The sequence below is a fragment of the Cornus florida genome, unplaced genomic scaffold (genome assembly GCF_030987335.1).
Source record: "Cornus florida cultivar Cherokee Brave unplaced genomic scaffold, ASM3098733v1 CherokeeBrave_3.0.0_Hap2_Chr06, whole genome shotgun sequence".
Lineage (NCBI taxonomy): Eukaryota > Viridiplantae > Streptophyta > Magnoliopsida > Cornales > Cornaceae > Cornus > Cornus florida.
The window spans coordinates 72,267,982-72,287,630 of record NW_026775576.1 but is presented as its reverse complement, the minus strand read 5'-3'; the positions used below and the strand labels follow the sequence as shown (position 1 = coordinate 72,287,630).

At 33.4% G+C, this 19,649-nt stretch overlaps 2 protein-coding genes and 1 long non-coding RNA gene across 5 annotated transcripts in view; all 3 read right to left on the bottom strand.

The window, feature by feature from the left end:
• Nucleotides 1–766: 766 nt before the first annotated feature.
• LOC132314321 (uncharacterized) lies at nt 767–1,393 on the bottom strand. The gene has a single exon (XM_059813197.1). It carries the CDS (start codon nt 1,391–1,393, stop codon nt 767–769), a length of 627 nt encoding a protein of 208 aa, XP_059669180.1.
• Nucleotides 1,394–10,771: 9,378 nt separating this feature from the next.
• Nucleotides 10,772–19,649, bottom strand: part of LOC132312016 (uncharacterized) — an 83,847-nt gene continuing 74,969 nt past the window's right edge. Inside the window, exon 3 of the long non-coding RNA XR_009483160.1 lies at nt 10,772–11,469. This is a non-coding gene — a long non-coding RNA (uncharacterized LOC132312016). The remainder of the gene's footprint in view (nt 11,470–19,649) is intronic.
• On the bottom strand, nt 11,798–13,433 carry LOC132312015 (uncharacterized). Of its 3 annotated transcripts, none has more exons than XM_059810220.1 (3): nt 13,315–13,433; nt 12,481–13,126; nt 11,798–12,081 (listed from the first exon to the last, which is right to left on the bottom strand). In XM_059810220.1, the coding sequence occupies exons 2-3, from the start codon at nt 13,108–13,110 to the stop codon at nt 11,983–11,985; spliced, it is 729 nt and encodes a 242-aa protein (XP_059666203.1). In that variant the 5' UTR covers nt 13,111–13,126; nt 13,315–13,433; the 3' UTR covers nt 11,798–11,982. The 3 variants fall into 3 exon arrangements, with proteins under 3 accessions (XP_059666203.1, XP_059666204.1, XP_059666205.1); XM_059810221.1 differs by having other exon boundaries at nt 13,295–13,424; XM_059810222.1 differs by having other exon boundaries at nt 12,481–13,122; nt 13,315–13,424.

Below are 19,649 nucleotides of genomic sequence, written 5' to 3'. Positions count from 1 at the left end.
ACTCACTCTTCCGACTACATAGGATTTCCTTTCTTATTCTAGTTTTGGATTTTAGTTTTGTAAATTTATTTATAGTATGGGATTATTAGGGGTCCACTAGTTGGATTCCCGAGTTATACAGATTTGGAGGATTTAAATGATATTAATTTATTATTTAAAGTTTAAGGATTTTTATTTTAGATTTCTTTCAGCGCATTATTATTTTATTCTTAATTTAGTTTTTATTCTTACTTGTTTACATATTGATTGTCTAACATCCCTCGGATTTGTGCTCTGACTTGATCACCCGTGACTCTAGAATCGAGGGGTATCACAAATATTGTATTGTTTACAATATTCATACATACTAAATAATTTAATCAACAAAAAATTTAATTATTTATTTCAAAATAAAATATTATACAATAAATATTTCATTATATAACCTTCATAACAATTTAAAAATAAATAAATGCAATATAAATTAAATATTTTCTTCACCAAAGCGATTCCACAAATTTTTAATTAAATCTTTCCTCAACCACGTATTATCTTTTTATTGTGAATTTAGACTTAGAGAGAGTAGATGTGTGCCGTTAAGACCGATAGATTTTGAATTAAAGTGGGAATCGAGATTGTCTCCTCCGGTGGCAGAGTTCATTTCTAACATAAGCATGGCACTCATCTTCAATGATCATGTTTTGAAAAATGATGCACGTTTTCATTATAAAGCACAAGTCCCTTTTATCCCAAAAACGCACTAGTCGTTACGTTATTGCCATTTGATCTATAAGACCCCAAAAGCTCGTTCCACATCTTTCCTGTAGGCCTCTTGTATATGGGCAAAAAGCTTTTCTTTTACTGTAGTTGGGTGCGGGATGGTCTGCATCAAAGTTGCCCACTTTGGATATATACTATCAGATAGGTAATACCCCATTCTATGGTAATGGCCATTCACAAAGAAATTAACCCGAGGAATTTGGCCAGTGACGATGCTGTCGAATAACGGAGAATGATCCTGCACATTAATATCATTATGTGAACCCGACATTTGAAAGAATGCATGCCAGATCCACAAATCTTTTGAGGCAACCGCCTCTAATATGAACATATGCGTATGAGAGCTTCCTTTGTGCGTGCCATGCCACGACACCGGACAATTCTTCCACTCCCAGTGCATACAGTCGATATAACTAAACATACTTGGGAATTTTCTCTCTTCCTTTCCTCGAAGTAGCGATGCTACGTCGGCTTCGTTGGGTGAGTGCATGTACTCTTCCCCACACACAACAACAACAACAACCTTACAAATTGTCATCAGGGTTTCAATGGCAGTGTTCCCGCCGATTTTAATATACTCATCACAATGATCGGCTGCACAACCATATACGAGTATACATATTGTAGTTATCATCTTCTATATAGAAGAAGAAACCCCAAATGACCTGTTGCATCCTTTTTTTGGTTAAAGTAATTGTCACAAGCCTTAACAACATTCAGGATACGAAGAAATAGTTCTCGTCGCATCCTGAATCGTCTGTGAAAATCCTCTGGTGGATATGTGTAATTATCGCCAAATTAGTCTTTCATTAGTTGACGGTGGCTTCCCTCTCGATCACAATGAATGTACCGCCTCCTATTTGGTTTAAAGACTTGCTCTATTATCTCTGGGTTCATTGAATTCAAAATCGAACTAAAGGCGTGTAGATTATGTTGAATTAACATGTCAATAGGGTTATCTGATTGTAATACCCTTAATTTTAGGAATGATAGTTTTGGTATTTTAATTAATAATTTTAGATTTTATTGCATTTTTATTGAATTATGTGCTTATTTGCTTAATTGATTAATTGTGTATTTATTTAAATTAATTGTTTATTTGTTTTACTTTAATTGTTTAATTGTGATTTAATTTACGTATTTGATTAATTGGTGTTTTAAATGACGTGTGTTTTAAATGGCTGACATGTGTTTTAAATGGCTTGTATGACTTAAATGGTTTATAATTTGTATGTGTCGTATATAGTTTAAGTTTAGGATTTTACTTTATGAAGTTGTGGTAGCCAACGTATAATTTTGGTTAGAATTAGAAGTAGGGTTATTACAAGCCTATATATATAGAACAGTATACGTCTGCTAAGGTTGAAAACCCTATTCATGTAATAGTTCTTGCGAGGAAAAACAGAGGCACGTAATAGAGTCTTGAAAGGAAAATTAGAGGGGAGCTTGAGAGGAAACTGTGAGAACCATCAGTTAGGATTTCAGCCATGGACTGAAGGTCGTACCAAGGAGGAAGAAATGGATGGCTTGTGGGATTGAAACCGAGCAGTAAGGGGTTTACCGGTAGTCGACAGTCGTCGGAGAATTTAGAGATGACGTTGAAAGGTTTCAAATCGAAACCTAAAGGCAAGTTTCATTATATCTCCTTCCTGTAAACTTGTATTCTGTGCATTCTATATAGTCTCCAGGAATCTAATTTAATTTTAAAATGGATATTTATGCATGATAGATAGGCTTTAAACTATTTTACGTTTTTGTAATTGAAATTGCTTTTCTTGCATAAACTGTTTCGATTAGGTTTTAAATTTTTGTAAATTAATTCATAATGGAATGTGAGGAGTTTCTAGGACTGTTTGGATGTAAATTGGACCCTAAGAAGTTTAAAAACAATTGGGACAGAGAGTTGGAACTTCGCCGGAAGCAAAGAAGACAAAGGACGAAGCAGAGACGGGCTCTCAGGGAAAAAGCCGGCTCCCTAAGGGAGGGAGCCGGCTCCCTAGGTAAAAAATCTGGCTCTCCATGAGGGAGAGCCGGCTCTGGAAGCATGAGAGCCGGCTCCTATGAAGGGGGAGCCGGTTCCCTTAATGGTGCACCTTTACGGGGTGTTTTTTTGAGGTTTTTCTGGTTCCAGGGGTTTAAAGGTAATTTTTGAAAATTAATGGGAGGTTTTAAATGTTTAAAATTAACCTGTTAAAACCTTAAAACAGTTAGTTTATGATAGTGTGCTAATATTAAGGGACATCATGAAATATAAAAAATATAATATGCATGCTATCAAGGAAGGAGGAAGATTTAATTGCTAGTTTGTTTTAGCAACTTAAACGGACTGGTATGGAAATTACTTTTGGGATGTTATATAAATGATATATATAATTTAATGAAGGCCAGAAATGTTGGTCTAGGATATGGTTATAGACATTATGAACTTTAGATACTAAATTTGCATGCTGTCAAGAGTTGTAGGAATTTTAGTTGCTAGTTTTGTTTTAGCGAACTAAATGGACTAGTATGAGAATACGTTTGGGGTTTCATATAATGTACTTAGTGTAGACTTCTCAGTATCATTATGTATGGCACAGGATTTATAGTTGAGGATTAAAGGGATGTCATGAAATTTAAATATTAATTAGCATGCCGTCAAGGATTGTGTAGATTTTAATTGCTAGTTTTATTTTAGCAAATGAACTGGACTAGTATGAGAATACTTTTGGAATTTATATAATGTGCTCAGTGTATACTTCTGATTATCATTATATTGTGCTATGGATGTTAATTGATGAACTGTTATAAATTCTGTTCAGTAAATTATATGGATGTGGATAGTTTAAATTGTATATTATTACTCCAGCAATTTAAAAGGAGGTTCTATGGTTATAATCATAGACTGGATGCATAATAGGATCTTATCTATAGTTGATTTCTATTATGTTTGGCTCTGGATGTATTTGATGTTCAAATATGTGTGCATCATTTATGGATCATATGCATAATATGCACTGGTATGGGACGGTGGCATATTAGGAATGGATTAGATCAAAAAGTTAAGTCCTACCTATTCATATATATGAAATGGATTAACTAAAACAGTTAAATCCTACATGGATGCATGTCCTATCAACTAAAACAGTTGAACGACATATCGGATGGTTGTTTTATTTTTCTGTATTAGGAAGGATTTATATATATACTTATGATACCGTGATATGAGCTTGAGTTTTAGGATCATGGTTAGGGTGCATATATCGCAAATGATGAGTAACTAGATATTGCTGATATTCCCTGATAGGTCTAGGGCACATGCACACCGTAATGTGTGATTTACATGTTACCTTCTATTCAGGCTGAACTACACTATAGGCTAGTAAGCGTCATATAGTGTTTATCTATATCTATATGGACTATTTTAGTTATTGTCGAGCTATCTAGGATGTATCTGCGTATCGGGTTTATGTATGGATTGTTGTAGGATGAAACTTGCATGTGGGCCTGACCCACTCTTATTTTTTAGATGTTCGTCAGTACCAAGCTTAGAGCTTGATCGTGATGAAGCAGATACAGTCACTCACTTTTCTGACTACATAAGATTTCATTTCTTATTTTAGTTTTGGATTTTGGTTCTGTAATTTATTGTTCATTTGAGATTATTAGGGGTCTACTGGATGGATTTCCGAGTTGTACGGATTGGAAGATTAAATTATATAAATCTATAATGTTTTGGAGGATTTTCGTATTTAGAATTATTTTCAGCTTATTATTTTATTTTTAATTCTTTTGTATTCTTGCTTGATTACATATTAATTATTTGTAATCCCTCGGATCTTTGCTCGGATTTGATCACCCGTGGCTTTAGAATCGAGGGGTATCACACTGATGAAGAGGATGAAGAATTAGAGCCTAACAAAGGAAAAATCGTGATGAAAAAGACATTGGAATTTTGAGATTGAAGGAAATGTGAATTGATATTTTGCTAGAATAATAAAGATGAATGTAATGATGATGAGATGAATAAATAATTGTTTATATAAAATGAAAAATATAGCCGTTAGGAAAAAGTTAAGAAAAAAATAATTTATTAAAATTTAAATAATATTAAAATATTAATATTTTTTAAGAGCAAAAACGCACCACATTCGATAACTAAAATTTGGAAACTCCAAAACGCTAATATAGCTCCTAAAAATGCTAACGTGACTATTAGAAAACACTAACGTAGCAAATTCAAAGTGCCTAATTGTAGAGATGTTGTTGCAGTTGCTCTTAGGCCACATAATAAGTAAAGTTTTATTCTTTTAACTAATGTGTGTTAAAACCTATTTCAAATTTGAAATATTATTAAAAGGAGACTAAAATGGATAAAAATACTTCTTTGCACTTTAAATATTTCCTTATCTGTGTTATAAATCAAGAGTAATACTTTATTTTAGTAATTTCTATCCTACCGTGTTAGTATGTAATAAATTGGTTATATAATAAACTGGTTATATCATCTCATCAATACAATGGACAAAATTAAAATTTTCTTCTCTAAATGGAACCATTTGAACCAAAATCGACACCTGATTCATGGCCATATGTTATTTTACTCCATAGGTGTGTATCACTGTGTGTATTATACACAAAAATATTAAATATATATACATATTTCGTTTCTAATGGTGGCTGCTAATTTTACTAGAAAAACGCTTGTCAATGCTCTCCTCTGAATCAAATTGAATACTGAAGAAACAAGACAAGAAACAAAACCTTGCCCTAACCACAAACATTTCATTTGTTCACCCACCACATTCATTGGAAAGTGTTTCAGAGTCGATCTTTTGTGATACAGAAATCTGAGTAAAAGGTTGGTGAAATCCAGTGATTTGAGAGAATTTTGTTCCTTCTTTTTATATGTTTGTTGGCTTGTTGCTTTTGGTCTGTTAGTTGATTTCAAGGGAGAAGTGTAGCTATACGGCCATGAATCGGTTGCATTTTACTTGTTCAAAGGTTGGGGGAAATTTTTTTTTTTTTTTTGCCTAGTTTTGGCCCTTCTTAGAAATTTTGGTTAATAGCCAAAATTAGAGAGAGAGAGAGAGAGAGAGAGAGAGAGGCGGTGGATTTTCAAATGGATTTCTTGAGACCCGATTAAAAATGGATTCAATCCACTTTAGTCCATTTTTAATAATATTTTTGCACTCATTCTTTGGAAACCTTGTTTGTGAATGCTGTACGCTCTATCAAGTGTCCGAATTCACTATAAATCTATTAACATGGTCATTTCTCTCTCATATCACAATCTTGTGGACCTTTCTTACATTTATGTTAAATTTTATGTGACAACCAAAATATTTGAACATTTTGAATCTACCAAGAAAAAGAAAAAAGAAACAAATTATAAAACATTTGGAGTTTCCATTTTTTCTTCTAACTCATCTCATGTGGTATGTTTTCGTTGAAAGTTGAATTTCACAATTATAAATGTCTAATTGCCGGTTTGTTTTTTAAGACACGGTTGGCATTCTTTTTTCTCAATCTCAAATGTGAAGAAGATTTGTGTTCTTCAAAATATTTGACGGCTTGCTTAATTTGTAATTATGTAAAAAAATTCTATTTAATTCAGTTTTCTCTTAAAACTTAATTATAAAAATCTCTTGACCTAGTTAGTTTGTAACTCTAATAGTTTTTTGTTTTCAGAAAAATAAAAATATAAAATTATATAAAAAAAAATCGCTTACTTCAATTTTCTAAAAATTGTTTTAAGATAATTATAAAAAATTGTTCTCTAAGAACAGTTTCTTCAAAAGTTAAATACTCTTCAACTAGCCAAACATTGCGCTCATCCTCCAAAGTCAAATAATTTTTTAAAAGCCAATCCAAATAGACATGCATTTTTTGCCCTGAATAAACATGCATTTATGATAGAACAAAATTACCATGAATCTATCACACATCAAGCATGAACTTCATGAATGAAATATTTTTCACGTTGTTGATGTCTACAAGATGAGTTATATAACAAACTTAATTCTGTTATAATAAGTCCAATCAACAATAATATCTGTGTTTTTTTTTTTTTTTCAACATCAACCTATATCTAATGATATGAGAAAATGAAATCTGGGAGGAAATTAAGGTAAACTGGTGGTGTTTGGGTGGGCTTTCTGTCCTCTAAACTCCTTCAATAAGAAGTCATTCCTTGAAGGCATTTTTTGTTAAATGGAATTCAAAATAAGAAAAATGTTTGGGAGTAAATTTTATTGAAATCCTTTAACATTTACCAATATTACCCTAATTCATATAACTAATTCATATATATATATATATATATAACTCATCCACCCAACTTTCCATCTTCAAGTACTGCACACCAATTATATAAATGAACGTGTTTACAGCATTTGTTGCATCTTCAAATACGTAATAACGAACGGCACGTCTGCACCATATATATATATATATATATATATATATATATATAGACATATACATATATATATTTATTAGCAAAAGACTAGTTTTAATTTTTGGGTTTTGTTGTTACTAGAAGAAGGTAACACTGTGTTGAAGGTGGTTCGTGAGTAGAATAAGAAGATCGTTCCACGTAGGTCAAGAATCTTGAGACCAGTATCCAAGTGGAGATCCAAGTGACACAAGGGATTCTTTGAGTACAAAGATTAAGAAAGCGAAGGCCGACCTCAGTACTGTATGACCTCAAGCTTGTCAATAAACAGCTATTAATGTGGTGGTTGTTGTGTCTTAAAAGCTGATTAACACCCTTATTTATAGTGCTTACCTCATCGGTCAATGTCCTTTAGTCCTTCGGGTGAGCCCGCTTTTAACCAAGGGTATGAAGGTCTCTCCTCCTGACGGATGGGACATTGATGGACGGGCCGCGATACTTTGCCCCCCGTCAAAAAGAGGTAATGACGCTCCGTAATTATTACAGGTTTCATCAGACGTCTTTCGCAATTAATGCGCTTTTTATCTCTTCTTGCTCGAGCTTGGAAACCGAGTATCCTTTCCCTCTTGTGTCAGCCTCGGGCCGAGGTGATACCTTGGGATCTCAGCCACCTGTCCACGTGTCCTCAGATCCCCGAACTCCAGAGGGAAAAGCCCCCCTCGAGGTCCTGCCTTCATGATCTCGCAGGGCTTTATCCCAATTCTATATTCCGAGGTCCCCTATAACCGAAAAGGGAAGCTTGTAAGGCAAGTTAGTCGAGGTTGCTCCTTCAGAAAGAAACCTCAAACAAGCAGGGAGGGGGAGGAGCCTATCCGACTGGAGTGGGGCATGTCCACTGTAGAGGAAGGGTAGCGACCCCTTCCTCGACCAGCGAGTTTAGTTATTGAATAGGTAGCTCGAGGATACCTAATCTCATTGTGGGGCATGCCAAATAAGCGCTGGCCAGGTGTGCTTATTTTGCAAAGGTGGCGCAACTTAAGCAGCTATCGTGGCGCAATTATCAACACACTGTAACAGGAGAGGAATGCAAGGAAATATTCAGTAGAAAATTCAATTTTTGATACATATTATCATAGCTGTAGTAGAAAGACTGAAAAAAAAAATTGGGTGGAGGAGCTTTGGTGAGATCTTCTACAATTTTCAATAACAACTTTGGAGGCCGGTCTTCGTGGAGGAGATGGTGGAATAGGGGAGATAACGGTGGCCAGCAACAGCCAATGTGAGGATGACAATGGAACTTGTAATTACATAGGACACCAGGTCAATATGGGTAACATACAGTTAGAGATAGGGATAAAATGGTAGTTTCAAATGTAGCACTAATGATAATTCCTATTTTGCGGGAAGACGTTTCAGAAAGCAACTCTAGGTAGCTTTCATTAAACGGGCTTTCAAAGTTACATAATTTTCAAGAAGCCCATTTCAACCAAAAGGTCATTTTTTTTTTAATGAAAGGACTTCCTATGTTTGGAAGCCTGTTTTGGGGTGCAGGAAGCTCCCCAAACAGTCCCTTATTATCTTAAAGAAAATAGGGATAATTTCATTGACACCCCCTCAGGTTTGGCCAAATATTACACTGAGACAACTTTCGAAAATTACTATCACCCATGCTGCAAATATTTGTTCCATTTTTCACTCACACCCCAACCGTCATATGCAGAGTTCTGACACTATGTAAATTAACTAAAATACCGTTTGACTTTGTCAAAAGAGTTCTTTAATCTACAAAACTAGATTAAAAGACTAAATTATCCCTAAATGCTTTGCAATTTACAATTATATTATATTATATATTATATATTTTATACATATATACATATATATATATATATATATATATATATATATATATGAGAAAGTTATTGTACAAATGTACCCTCATTAACCACTCAACTTCTCTCACGCACATTCTCTTTTCCCTTCACATTGTTTGTAAACCCTCTTAACCACACCGGCGGTGGAGGCGACCCAATTGTGAATTTAGAAAGAAAAAAAACCCAATTAAGATATTCTCTATAACATAAACCAATCAATCACAAACTAATTCAAGAAAAGAAGAAATTGAGACCATTCATTAACAAAATTGAAACCATAGCAAACCTTGATGGTCCAGAACCTATCGTTTGGCCGACGGTGTCCCAAATCTGGGACTTGACTTCTTTGTTGTCGATGCATCTGAAATTCCACTCCGATAGTGGCCTTGGAGTGCATGTTGAACTCGTTCCAAGCGTAACATGACAAAAGATTCGCTTGGACGGCGGTGTCCCAAATCTTGGCCTTGACCTCCTCTCATTGTTTATCTGAATCCACACACACACACACACATATATATATATAACTGTGTGTATGTATATTTAGATAAAGGAGAGGTTGTGGAGATTAGACAGCGAGGCATGACATCGCGAAGAGAGAAAAAGGTGAAGATGTCACCGTCGGGGATCTGATACCAGAGGTCCGAGGTGGCGATGGCGTTGGAGAAGAGATGCCGTTCGATCACAGCCTCTAGGTTTGGTAGTGGCTGGTGGTTGTTTGTGGTTGAGAGAGAGGGAAATTTTGGCTGCTGACTGTGGGGGTTGGGGATGGCGGGGGTCGTAGCGCCGGTGTGGGGGGGTGGTGGTGGCCCCATCGACTGCAATTTTAACGGTGTCAATGTCGATTTGGGTTTGTTTGTGGGAATGATTGTTTCAGATAAAACCTAGTCGGAATCGTTACTGGTTTTCGTCATCTTTGGAGTAGTTCCGTCACTGTCGTCGCCATCGCCGTCGTTGCTGGAAGGCCACCGAGCCTATTTGTATATATATATACCACACATACATTTAAGAGAGAGAAACTATTGGGGGCAATGTTGTATTTTTTAATTTGTTGATATTTTAACTTAAAATGAATCTTAAAATTAAGGGTAGATTTGTCTTTTCACACATTTTTAACGTTGTTAGTGACAAAAAAGTAAAATTGGACCTAAATGATAGTAATTTTCGAGTTGTTTCAAAATAATATTTGGCCAAACATGAGGGAGTGTCAGTGAAATTAACTCTTTGTGTTTCATATAGCTACGGATTTGGATAAATTTTCTACAATTTAGGTGTTTTTCTATATTATTTTTCTATATTTGTTCAGTTTTGTTGCTCTACTTAAACAAATTGTGAAATAATAATAAATTTTTACGGAAATAATAATATTATTTCCGGAATGCTCTTATATTTCTTTTAAAAAATAGAATGCCACGTATTTAGAGCGTGAATTGAAGTATTAGCTTGTTGGGAGCATTGAATTCTTTTGTGTTTTTTTTTTTTTTTTAGGTAAAAGGGTAAGCTAATTCCTTTGTTTTTTTTAATAGCATCTTAACACAATGAAATCACTGTTATTAGCCCTAAAAAAGTGTAGGGGTAACTATCAGTGTACCACAGAATTTAGGCCCATTTTGTTTATTCTTCATGAAAAAAAGTTTATTTTTATCTAATAAATTAATTTCTTTTGACATGACCCAAAAAAAATTATAAAATAAGTTACTTCTTTTGACTGAAAAAAAAAAGTTAACTTTGTTAAATAAATATCCTCTTCAATTGTACCAAAAAAAAAAAAAGTCATTATAGAATAAATTATTTCTTTTGACTATCAAAAATTAAATTATTAGTATGAAATAATTATTTTTTTTGAGAGGATATCTGGGAAAAATAAATAGAAAGGAAAAAAATAGTAAATAAACTAAAGAAGGTAAAAAAAAAATTATATAAAGGATAATTATGACATTAGAAATGAAGGGATAGTACATTAATGAATTCAATGACCTTTTTACCATTTCTTTTAAAAGAAAAAAGTAAATTATATGATTTCTAAAATTTTCAAACTTTAACTACATAATTTCATCCCCAAATCAAAATTCCTAGCTCCACCTGATAAACCCAAACATGTCACTAAATCCAGTGAGCAAAAAAAAATTTCCACTGTAATTTTTGCCTTCAATGTAGCATCGTACTATCAAACTACCTCCACAAGGTCAATTAGTGAATTCATGTTTTTAAAGCTTGAACAGAAAGCTTTCAAGCCGCAAACCACACTCAAGCATGGAATTGTACAAAAAAAATTCCCTTTAAAAAACTGATGCCTAAACCTAGAGATAAAGATCCATTATATAGATCTAAAACCCGACAGACCATCCCTAAATCACGGCCTAAAGATAAATGAAAATCCCTATTAAAGATAGGAGAGAATCTCTTTTACAGAATAGACAAAAAAAAAAAAAAAAAAAAAAAAAAAAAAAAAAAAAAAAAAAACTTTAATAAATGCTGCTTTATTCAAGAAACAAATGCTAGTAGCATCAAAAGCCGTAGAGTGGGCCGGGGGCCTATCAAAACTACCTCCATAAAGTCAATAAGTGAATTCATGTTTTGAGACTAATAGATTATTCCTTGTTTTTCAAAATAAGTGTCTGTTTTTTTTTTTTAATCAGTCTTAAAATAATTATTTATTTTTTCAAAAAATATATTTTACATATATGTCTTTTGAATTTTAAATTTGATAATTCAAAATTTAAAAAAGTAATTACTTTTTAGGTAGACAATAAACGTCCTTTTAAAAATTACTATTTCCCAAAAGTCACACTTTAATTAAAACGGAGGAAGTACTCCATTTACCAAGAAGTTTTTTACTGCAGAATATTTTCATCTTCTCAATCGACATACAATAAATATTAAAAAAAAAAAAAATTGAAGCTAAATTAATGTCTGTTAACAAACTACCTCCAAAAAGCCCAAAACTATCAGGACTCCATATCAACTTTACTTCAATTAGCTAGCTCCATCAGCCTCCTTGGCCTCCTCCTTCCCAAGGAAGACATAAGTGAGGACAGCCTTTGACTTTAAAGAACCCTTCAACAACTTCAACCCCTAAAAAGGGCAAAAAAGAAAAAACAATCAAAGAAAGAATTTTCTTGTTAGTGTTACCCAATCAACCATAAGATACTCAAAATGAGAAAACATTGAATAATTTCTTAATAATAATGATTTCTGACTTCAATTGGTCAGAGTAATGACAGAGCTGTTTTGAATGTTTATATTGCCATTTAAAAGAAGCTAACATTATTTTTTGTACTAGAATAAACCTATTGAAGCAACCAAAGCTCCAGAGTAAGTACGGTTCTCTTGCTTTCTATAAAAAGCTTTAAGAAGGAAAACCAAAAAAACAAAAACCAAAATTGTTCTGAATGAATTATAATCCTCAGGTGCAAAAACTAGTGATCTATTAATATTCATCAATAGCAGTCACTACAGAGAGAATTTCCTTACCTCATCCATGCCAATCTCAACAACCTTCTCTTGAAGCGCATCAAATTCCATAACATTGCACTTATTCAGCATGGAAATGCCAGATATCATAGACATTGGCGTCACAGACAAATCATCCGTCACCATGTAGGTAACTAAGCCCCTCACATAACCCCCCTCGCCAGTTGAAGTAGCATTCTTATTAACTGGACCAACAAATGGCAATTCTGTTGACATGGAGCAGCAACATGAGGGACAGTTTGTACCTGCTTTGTTCGTCACGCACCTGTGATAACAATAATCCAAAGAATTATATTGGCAAGTGTAGAACTTTGTAGCAGCTGAGGATACACGATCGTCAGGCAACAAGAGAGGAACATTGGATACGGAAGTTGGTGGATTGGGTTTCAAGAGCAAGTCCTTATTTTGGTTGGGCTGCATGTAATCTTCATTCAGGTTTTCGATACTTTTGTACAGGTTTCCTATGCTGCCAACCATGGTTTCGTTAGTGAGGAGCCTGATAACTGTTCCAACTGGCAGAGAGAGGAGGTTGAACAGGAAATCAACAAAGTCTTTCCCAGCTTCTGCAAAGAGGACTTTGTGGGCTTTAGCATCAATGAGAAGCTTCAAGCTAACTTTTGTGGCTGCCATAGCTCTCGATCTCTGTCTAGAGAAACATGGTCCAATTCAATCATGAGTGTAAAGTGTAAACCACTCGAAAATTCTAATAAATGTCTCATACAAAAATACATATATGTAATTTGAACAAAATAATCGTCTAACAAAATATTTGGAACAAAATCACCCAAATCATTCAAGTTATAAAGAACTCTACTCTGAAAAATAATTTCTCACTGGATCAACAAGTCTCCTGAGTCTCGGCCTCCTCTGTATATCTCAGCTCTCTCTCTGTCTTCTAACTTTATCTCTCTGAATACTCACCCAATGCACAAAACACTCAATATATAAATGTAATCCACCGACAAAATTAACTCATGCCATCATGCATACAAATACTAAATCAAATGTTTAGGACAATAAATCAATAGTGGATCCCGCCACCACCTTTCTTTATTCTTACTTTTCCTTTATCTTTTTCTTTCTTACTTTCCCTTTACTTCCACGTGCACCACCATCTCACCCATCAAACATTATACATATATTTTAAATTTTTTTCAAATGGGTTCCTTGAGACCGGGTTAAAAACAAATTCAATCCACTTTAGTCTTTTTTTAATACGAGTAATATTTTAAATTTAATATAGCCGTCAACATTTGCTATGGCCATATAAGCACGAGGATCCATTTCCCTCCTCCTAGGGTTATTAGGTAGGAGTTAAAAAGTTTAGGGATGAAAACCTTGTCATTAGTGATATTTACACAAAAAATTTGTAATGAATAGCCTAACTGAATTATTTTTGATTAGTTATTTATACTAAGTAGAGGACCGTACTCCCTTATTTGTTACATAACTAATCAATTAAAAATAATAGATCTAACAATTTATTACAATTATTCTATATAAGAATCATTTTTCAAAGAACCCTTAATAAAGTTTAGGGCCCATACCGATTGGTTTGCTTATGAAGATACAGTTTCATGAAAGAAAGTTTTACAAACAGCTAAAAAAAACTTTTTTGCACTTATTCTTTGAAAACCTTGTTTCTGAAATTGAGTTACAAAATGGGCGGTTTTGGAGTAGAACGAGAAAAAGTTCATTTTATTATAAGGAGGGGGAACTTGAACACCGACACACCCACTCGGAGAGCTGGATGCTCTATCAAATGTCCGAATTCACTAAATCTATTCACACAGTCATTTCTTTCTCATATCATAGTCTTGTGGACCTTTCTTACAACCAAAATATTAGAACATTTTGACTCTATCAAGAAAAAGAAGAAAAAAAAAAAATTATAGAACATTTGGGGTTTCCATTTTTTCTTCTAACTCATCTCATGTTGTATGTCTTCGCTGAAATTTGAATCTCACAACTATAAATATGAAGAGGATCCGTGTTTTTTAAGAAAGTAGTTTTGGAAAAGTTTAGGGCTTGTTCTTGTTCTCATAAAATTAAAAATAGAAAACTATAAAAAAAAAAAAAAAAAAAAAAAAAAAAAAAAAAAAATTCAGTTTGGTTCAATTTTCCAAAAACTCAATTATAAAAATGTGTGTTTTCAGATAAATATAAAAGATTTGTTCTCTAAGAACAGTTTTCTGTTTTTTAAATTCATGAGAACTATTTCAGAATTACAAATCAAGAATATCAATTTCTCTAAAAATGCTCTTAAAAGAGTTAAATACTCTTTAACCAGCTAAACGCTGCTCATCCTCCAAAGTAAAAGTAACATTGAAAAAGTCAATTCAAATAGACATGCATTTATGATAAAACAAAATTACACACATCAATGAATGGAATTTTTTTCTCACCCTAAACCCTATTTCTTAAAAATAAAAAATAAAAAAAAATAAACCTACTATTAGAAAGACTCAAGGAGAGTAGACACAATGGAGGAGCTCCAACAGCTATTTCAACAAGGCTGTGTTGTGCTGGAAGATTTCCAACAGATATAGATATCCCACCAAGGTTGTGATGATGTTTCCCTTGGACTGCCAGTTCCTTTTGTTATTGCAGCCCAGCTATCAGCTGAAGGTGGACACTTTGCATATGGTCCGTTTATAGTTTATGGTTGCTGATTATGTCTCTGCTAATTTCTGGCTTTGAGTTCAAGTACTCAAGGTTTACAAGTTGATTTCTGTTTCATTGTTTCATTGTGTGGCAATGGCTTCTGTCTTTGCCCTTTTGTTATTGTAAAAGCTCCTGTAGCTCTGTGGTCTTTGTTGTACAGTTCTTATTTATTTATAAAAGCTTACCCATTCAAAAAAAAAAAAAAAAAAAAAAACTGCTCAGCCTCCAAAGTCAAAAACAACATTGGAAAAGTCAATCCAAATTATAAACGGATTGACGAAAAAGAAGAAAAAAAAAAATTATAGAACATTTGGGGTTTCCATTTTTTCTTCTAACTCATCTCATGTTGTATGTCTTCGCTGAAATTTGAATCTCACAACTATAAATATGAAGAGGATCCGTGTTTTTTAAGAAAGTAGTTTTGGAAAAGTTTAGGGCTTGTTCTTGTTCTCATAAAATTAAAATAAAAAACTATAAAAAAGAAAAATTTCAGTTTGGTTCAATTTTCCAAAAACTCAATTATAAAAATGTGTGTTTTCAGATAAATATAAAAGATTTGTTCTCTAAGAACAGTTTTCTGTTTTCTAAATTCATAAGAACTATTTCAAAATTACAAATCAAGCATATCAATTTCTCTAAAAATGCTCTTAAAAGAGTTAAATACTCTTTAACCAGCTAAACGCTGCTCATCCTCCAAAGTAAAAGTAACATTGGAAAAGTCAATTCAAATAGACATGCATTTATGATAAAACAAAATTACACACATCAATGAATGGAATTTTTTTCTCACCCTAAACCCTATTTCTTAAAAAAAAAAAAAAAACTACTATTAGAAAGACTCAAGGAGAGTAGACACAATGGAGGAGCACCAACAGCTATTTCAACAAGGCTGTGTTGTTTCCCTCTGACAACATGACCATTTACTTTGTGTTGTGCTCCAAGCCTCCAACCAAGTTAATTGGCACGCTGGAAGATTTCCAACGGATATAGATATCCCACCAGGTTGTGATGATGTTTCCCTTGGACTGCCAGTTCCTTTTGTTATTGCAGCCCAGCTATCAGCTGAAGGTGGATACTTTTCATATGGTCCGATTATAGTTTATGGTTGCTGATTATGTCTCTGCTAATTTCTGGCTTTGAGTTCAAGTACTCAAGGTTTACAAGTTGATTTCTGTTTCATTGTGTGGCAATGGCTTCTGTCTTTGCCCTTTTGTTATTGTAAAAGCTCCTGTAGCTCTGTGGTCTTTGTTGTACAGTTTTTCTTTATTTATAAAAGCTTACTCATTCAACGAAAAAAAAAAAAACACACTGCTCAGCCTCCAAAGTCAAAAACAACATTGGAAAAGTCAATCCAAATTACCATGTGTCTGTCACACACCAATTATGAATCTCATGAATGAATTTTTTTTCACTTGACGTCTATAAAATGAGTTATATTACAAGAAGTCAAATCTACAATAATCTAGGTTTTTTTTTCAATCATTTCCAACATCAACATATATCTAATGCTTTAAAATTTTGAAATCTTGGAGGATATTAAAGTCAACTTATTATTTTCTTTTAGTGTTTCATATAGTTTAGGGTTTTGAATAAAATTTCTACAATTTAGATGTGACTATGATGCTTTCATTTTACTCAATGCTAAATAAGTTTCAAATGTTTTTCTATATTATTCTTTCTATATTTGTTCAATAAGAAATTTTAATATAACAACATTATGCCATCTGAAATAAATGTCTGTATTGTTGCTCTAGTACTGAACGAAATTGTGAAATAATAAGAATTTAGGCTCATTTTGTTTATTTTTCATTAAAAAAGTTTGAACATTTTGATTCTACCAAAAAATAAATAAAAATTGAAGGTTTACATTTTTTATATTAGAAAGAAAGCAGCTCATCTCATTTTTTTACAATTTGCTGGAATCTAAATTTCACAACAATAATATTGACTGACATAAATTGGTGATAGAATTATTTTTGGCATATGCATCCCATCCCTACTTATTCAGATTTCATTTTTTACATATTTTGGATTATATAAGACTAATACGATAAAAAAAAAAAAAATTATATGATTTCTAAATTTTTCAAATTTTAATTTGGCCCCCAAAATCAAAATTCCTGGCTCCGCCGTGTATAAACCCAAACATGTCACTAATTCCAATGATGCATAAATTTCAATATTAGAGAGGGTAGGCAAAAACAGTATTATGGCAAGGAAAAAAGACGTTGGAGCAAATTTGTTAAGAAAATTAGAACAGGTATCATATTTTATTAAGAAACTCTAAGCTAGGATGCATATGAAAAAATTGATATTAGCAAAGAGAGATGAAACATCAAGTGAATAAGTCAATAATGATCAGAAACTGGGTGATACAGCACCCATCGGCCATCAGAGTAAACAAATTAAGCATAAAGAGTATGGTGTTTAAAATTTTGGAAAGTTGGATGATAACCGCCTCCAAGGGCGGATTTAGCATTTCTGAATAGGGTGGGCTAACTTTATATTGGGCTAATTTGGGATGGACTACCATTACTATTTTTATTTTTATTATTATTTATTTATTTATTTATTATTTTTTTTTGGGGCTGGGCTTAAAATAGTATGATAAATTTTTATTTATTTATTTATTTTTTTTGGGGTGGGCTGATGCCCACCTCCGCCCACCTAGATCCGCCTTTGCCTGCCTCCATTACCAGGAAATGTAACAATAATTATTGAGTTAAAAACTAGGACTTGAGCAAGCCAAGAAACAAAAAAATTTCCGGTGTAATTTTTGTCTTCAATGTAGCATATGTACTTCAGTAGTCATTCACCAAACATGCCAATTCAAAATCTCTAGCAGTCTAAATCAAAGCAAAACTTGAAACAAATTCGTATGCTTCCTATCAAACTACCTCCATAAGGTCAATTAGTGAATTCGTGTTTTGGGACTAATATATTACTCTTGCCAAGAAGAAATTGTTTACCAGTTTCAACTTCTCAACTGACAGAGAATCAACATTAAAATATAGCAGCCATAAAACGTGGATTCATCCAAGAAAAATAAAATTGAACCTAAATTAATGTCTTGACTGTTATCAAACTACCACCAAAAAGGCCAAAACTATCATTACTCCATATCAGCTTTACTTCAATTAGCTCCATCAGCCTCCTTGACCTCCTTCTTCCCAAGGAAGACGTAAGTGAGGACTGCCTTTGACTGTAAAGAACCCTTCAACAATTTCAACCCCTAAAAATGGAAAAAAGAAAAAACAATCAAAGAAAGAATTTTCTTGTTAGTGTTACCCAATCAACTATAAGATACTTAACATGAGAAAACATTGAATAATTTCTTAATAATAATGATTTCTGACTTCAATTGGTCAGAGTGATGACAGAGCTGTTTTGAATGTTTATATTGCCATTTAAAAGAAGCTAACAGAATTTTTTTCACTAGAATAAACCTGTTGAAGCAACCAAAGCTTTACAGTTAGTACGTTTCTCTTGCTTTCTATAACAAGCTTAAAGAAGAAACAAAAAAAAAAAAAAAGGGTTCTGATTGAATTGTGCCAAGACACAATTATAATCATCAGGTGCAAAAACTAGTGATCTATGTCTCTAGCACTGTAAATATTACTGACTAATTGGTTTTGGAACCATTAATATTCATCAATAGCAGACACTATAGAGAGAATTTCCTTACCTCATCTATGCCAAACTCAACCATCTTCTCTTCAAGCGCATCAAATTCCATAACATTGCACTTGTTCAGCATGGAAATGCCAGATATCATAGACATTGGCGTCACAGACAAATCATCCGTCACCATGTAGGTAACTAAGCCCTTAACATAACCCCCCTCACCACTTGAAGTAGCATTCTCATTAACTGGATCAATAAATGGCACTTCTGTTGTCATAGTACAGGTACATGAGGGACATTTTCTACCTTTTTCATTCGTCACATACCTGTGATTATTAGAACAATTGTAGAACTTTCTGGGCGCTGAGGATACACAATCATCAGGCAACAACAGAGGAACATTAGATACGAAAGTTGGTGGATTGGGTTTCAAGAGCAAGTCCTTATTTTGGTTGGGCTGCATGTAAGCTTCATTCAGGTTTTCGATACTTTTGTACAGGTTTCCTATGCTGCCAACCATGTTTTCTTTGGCAAGGAGCTTGATAACTGTTCCAACTGGCAGAGAGAGTAGGTTGAACAGGAAATCAACAAAGTCTTTCCCAGCTTCTGCAAAGAGGACTTTGTGGGCTTTAGCATCAATGAGAAGCTTCAAGCTAACTTTTGTGGCTGCCATAGCTCTATCTGTCTAGAAAAACATGGTGCAATTCAATCATGACGACTTCCCTAAATAAATAAAATATCTACTTATGCGTAGGGGCTTAAGATTGAGCTGCCTTTTACACTGAGAATTATATTTAATTTGCATATTTCAGGAATGAAAATTATAATTCCCCTCCATTAATTTTGAATCTAGATGCTTCCCGGAAAAAATCTCCGACCCC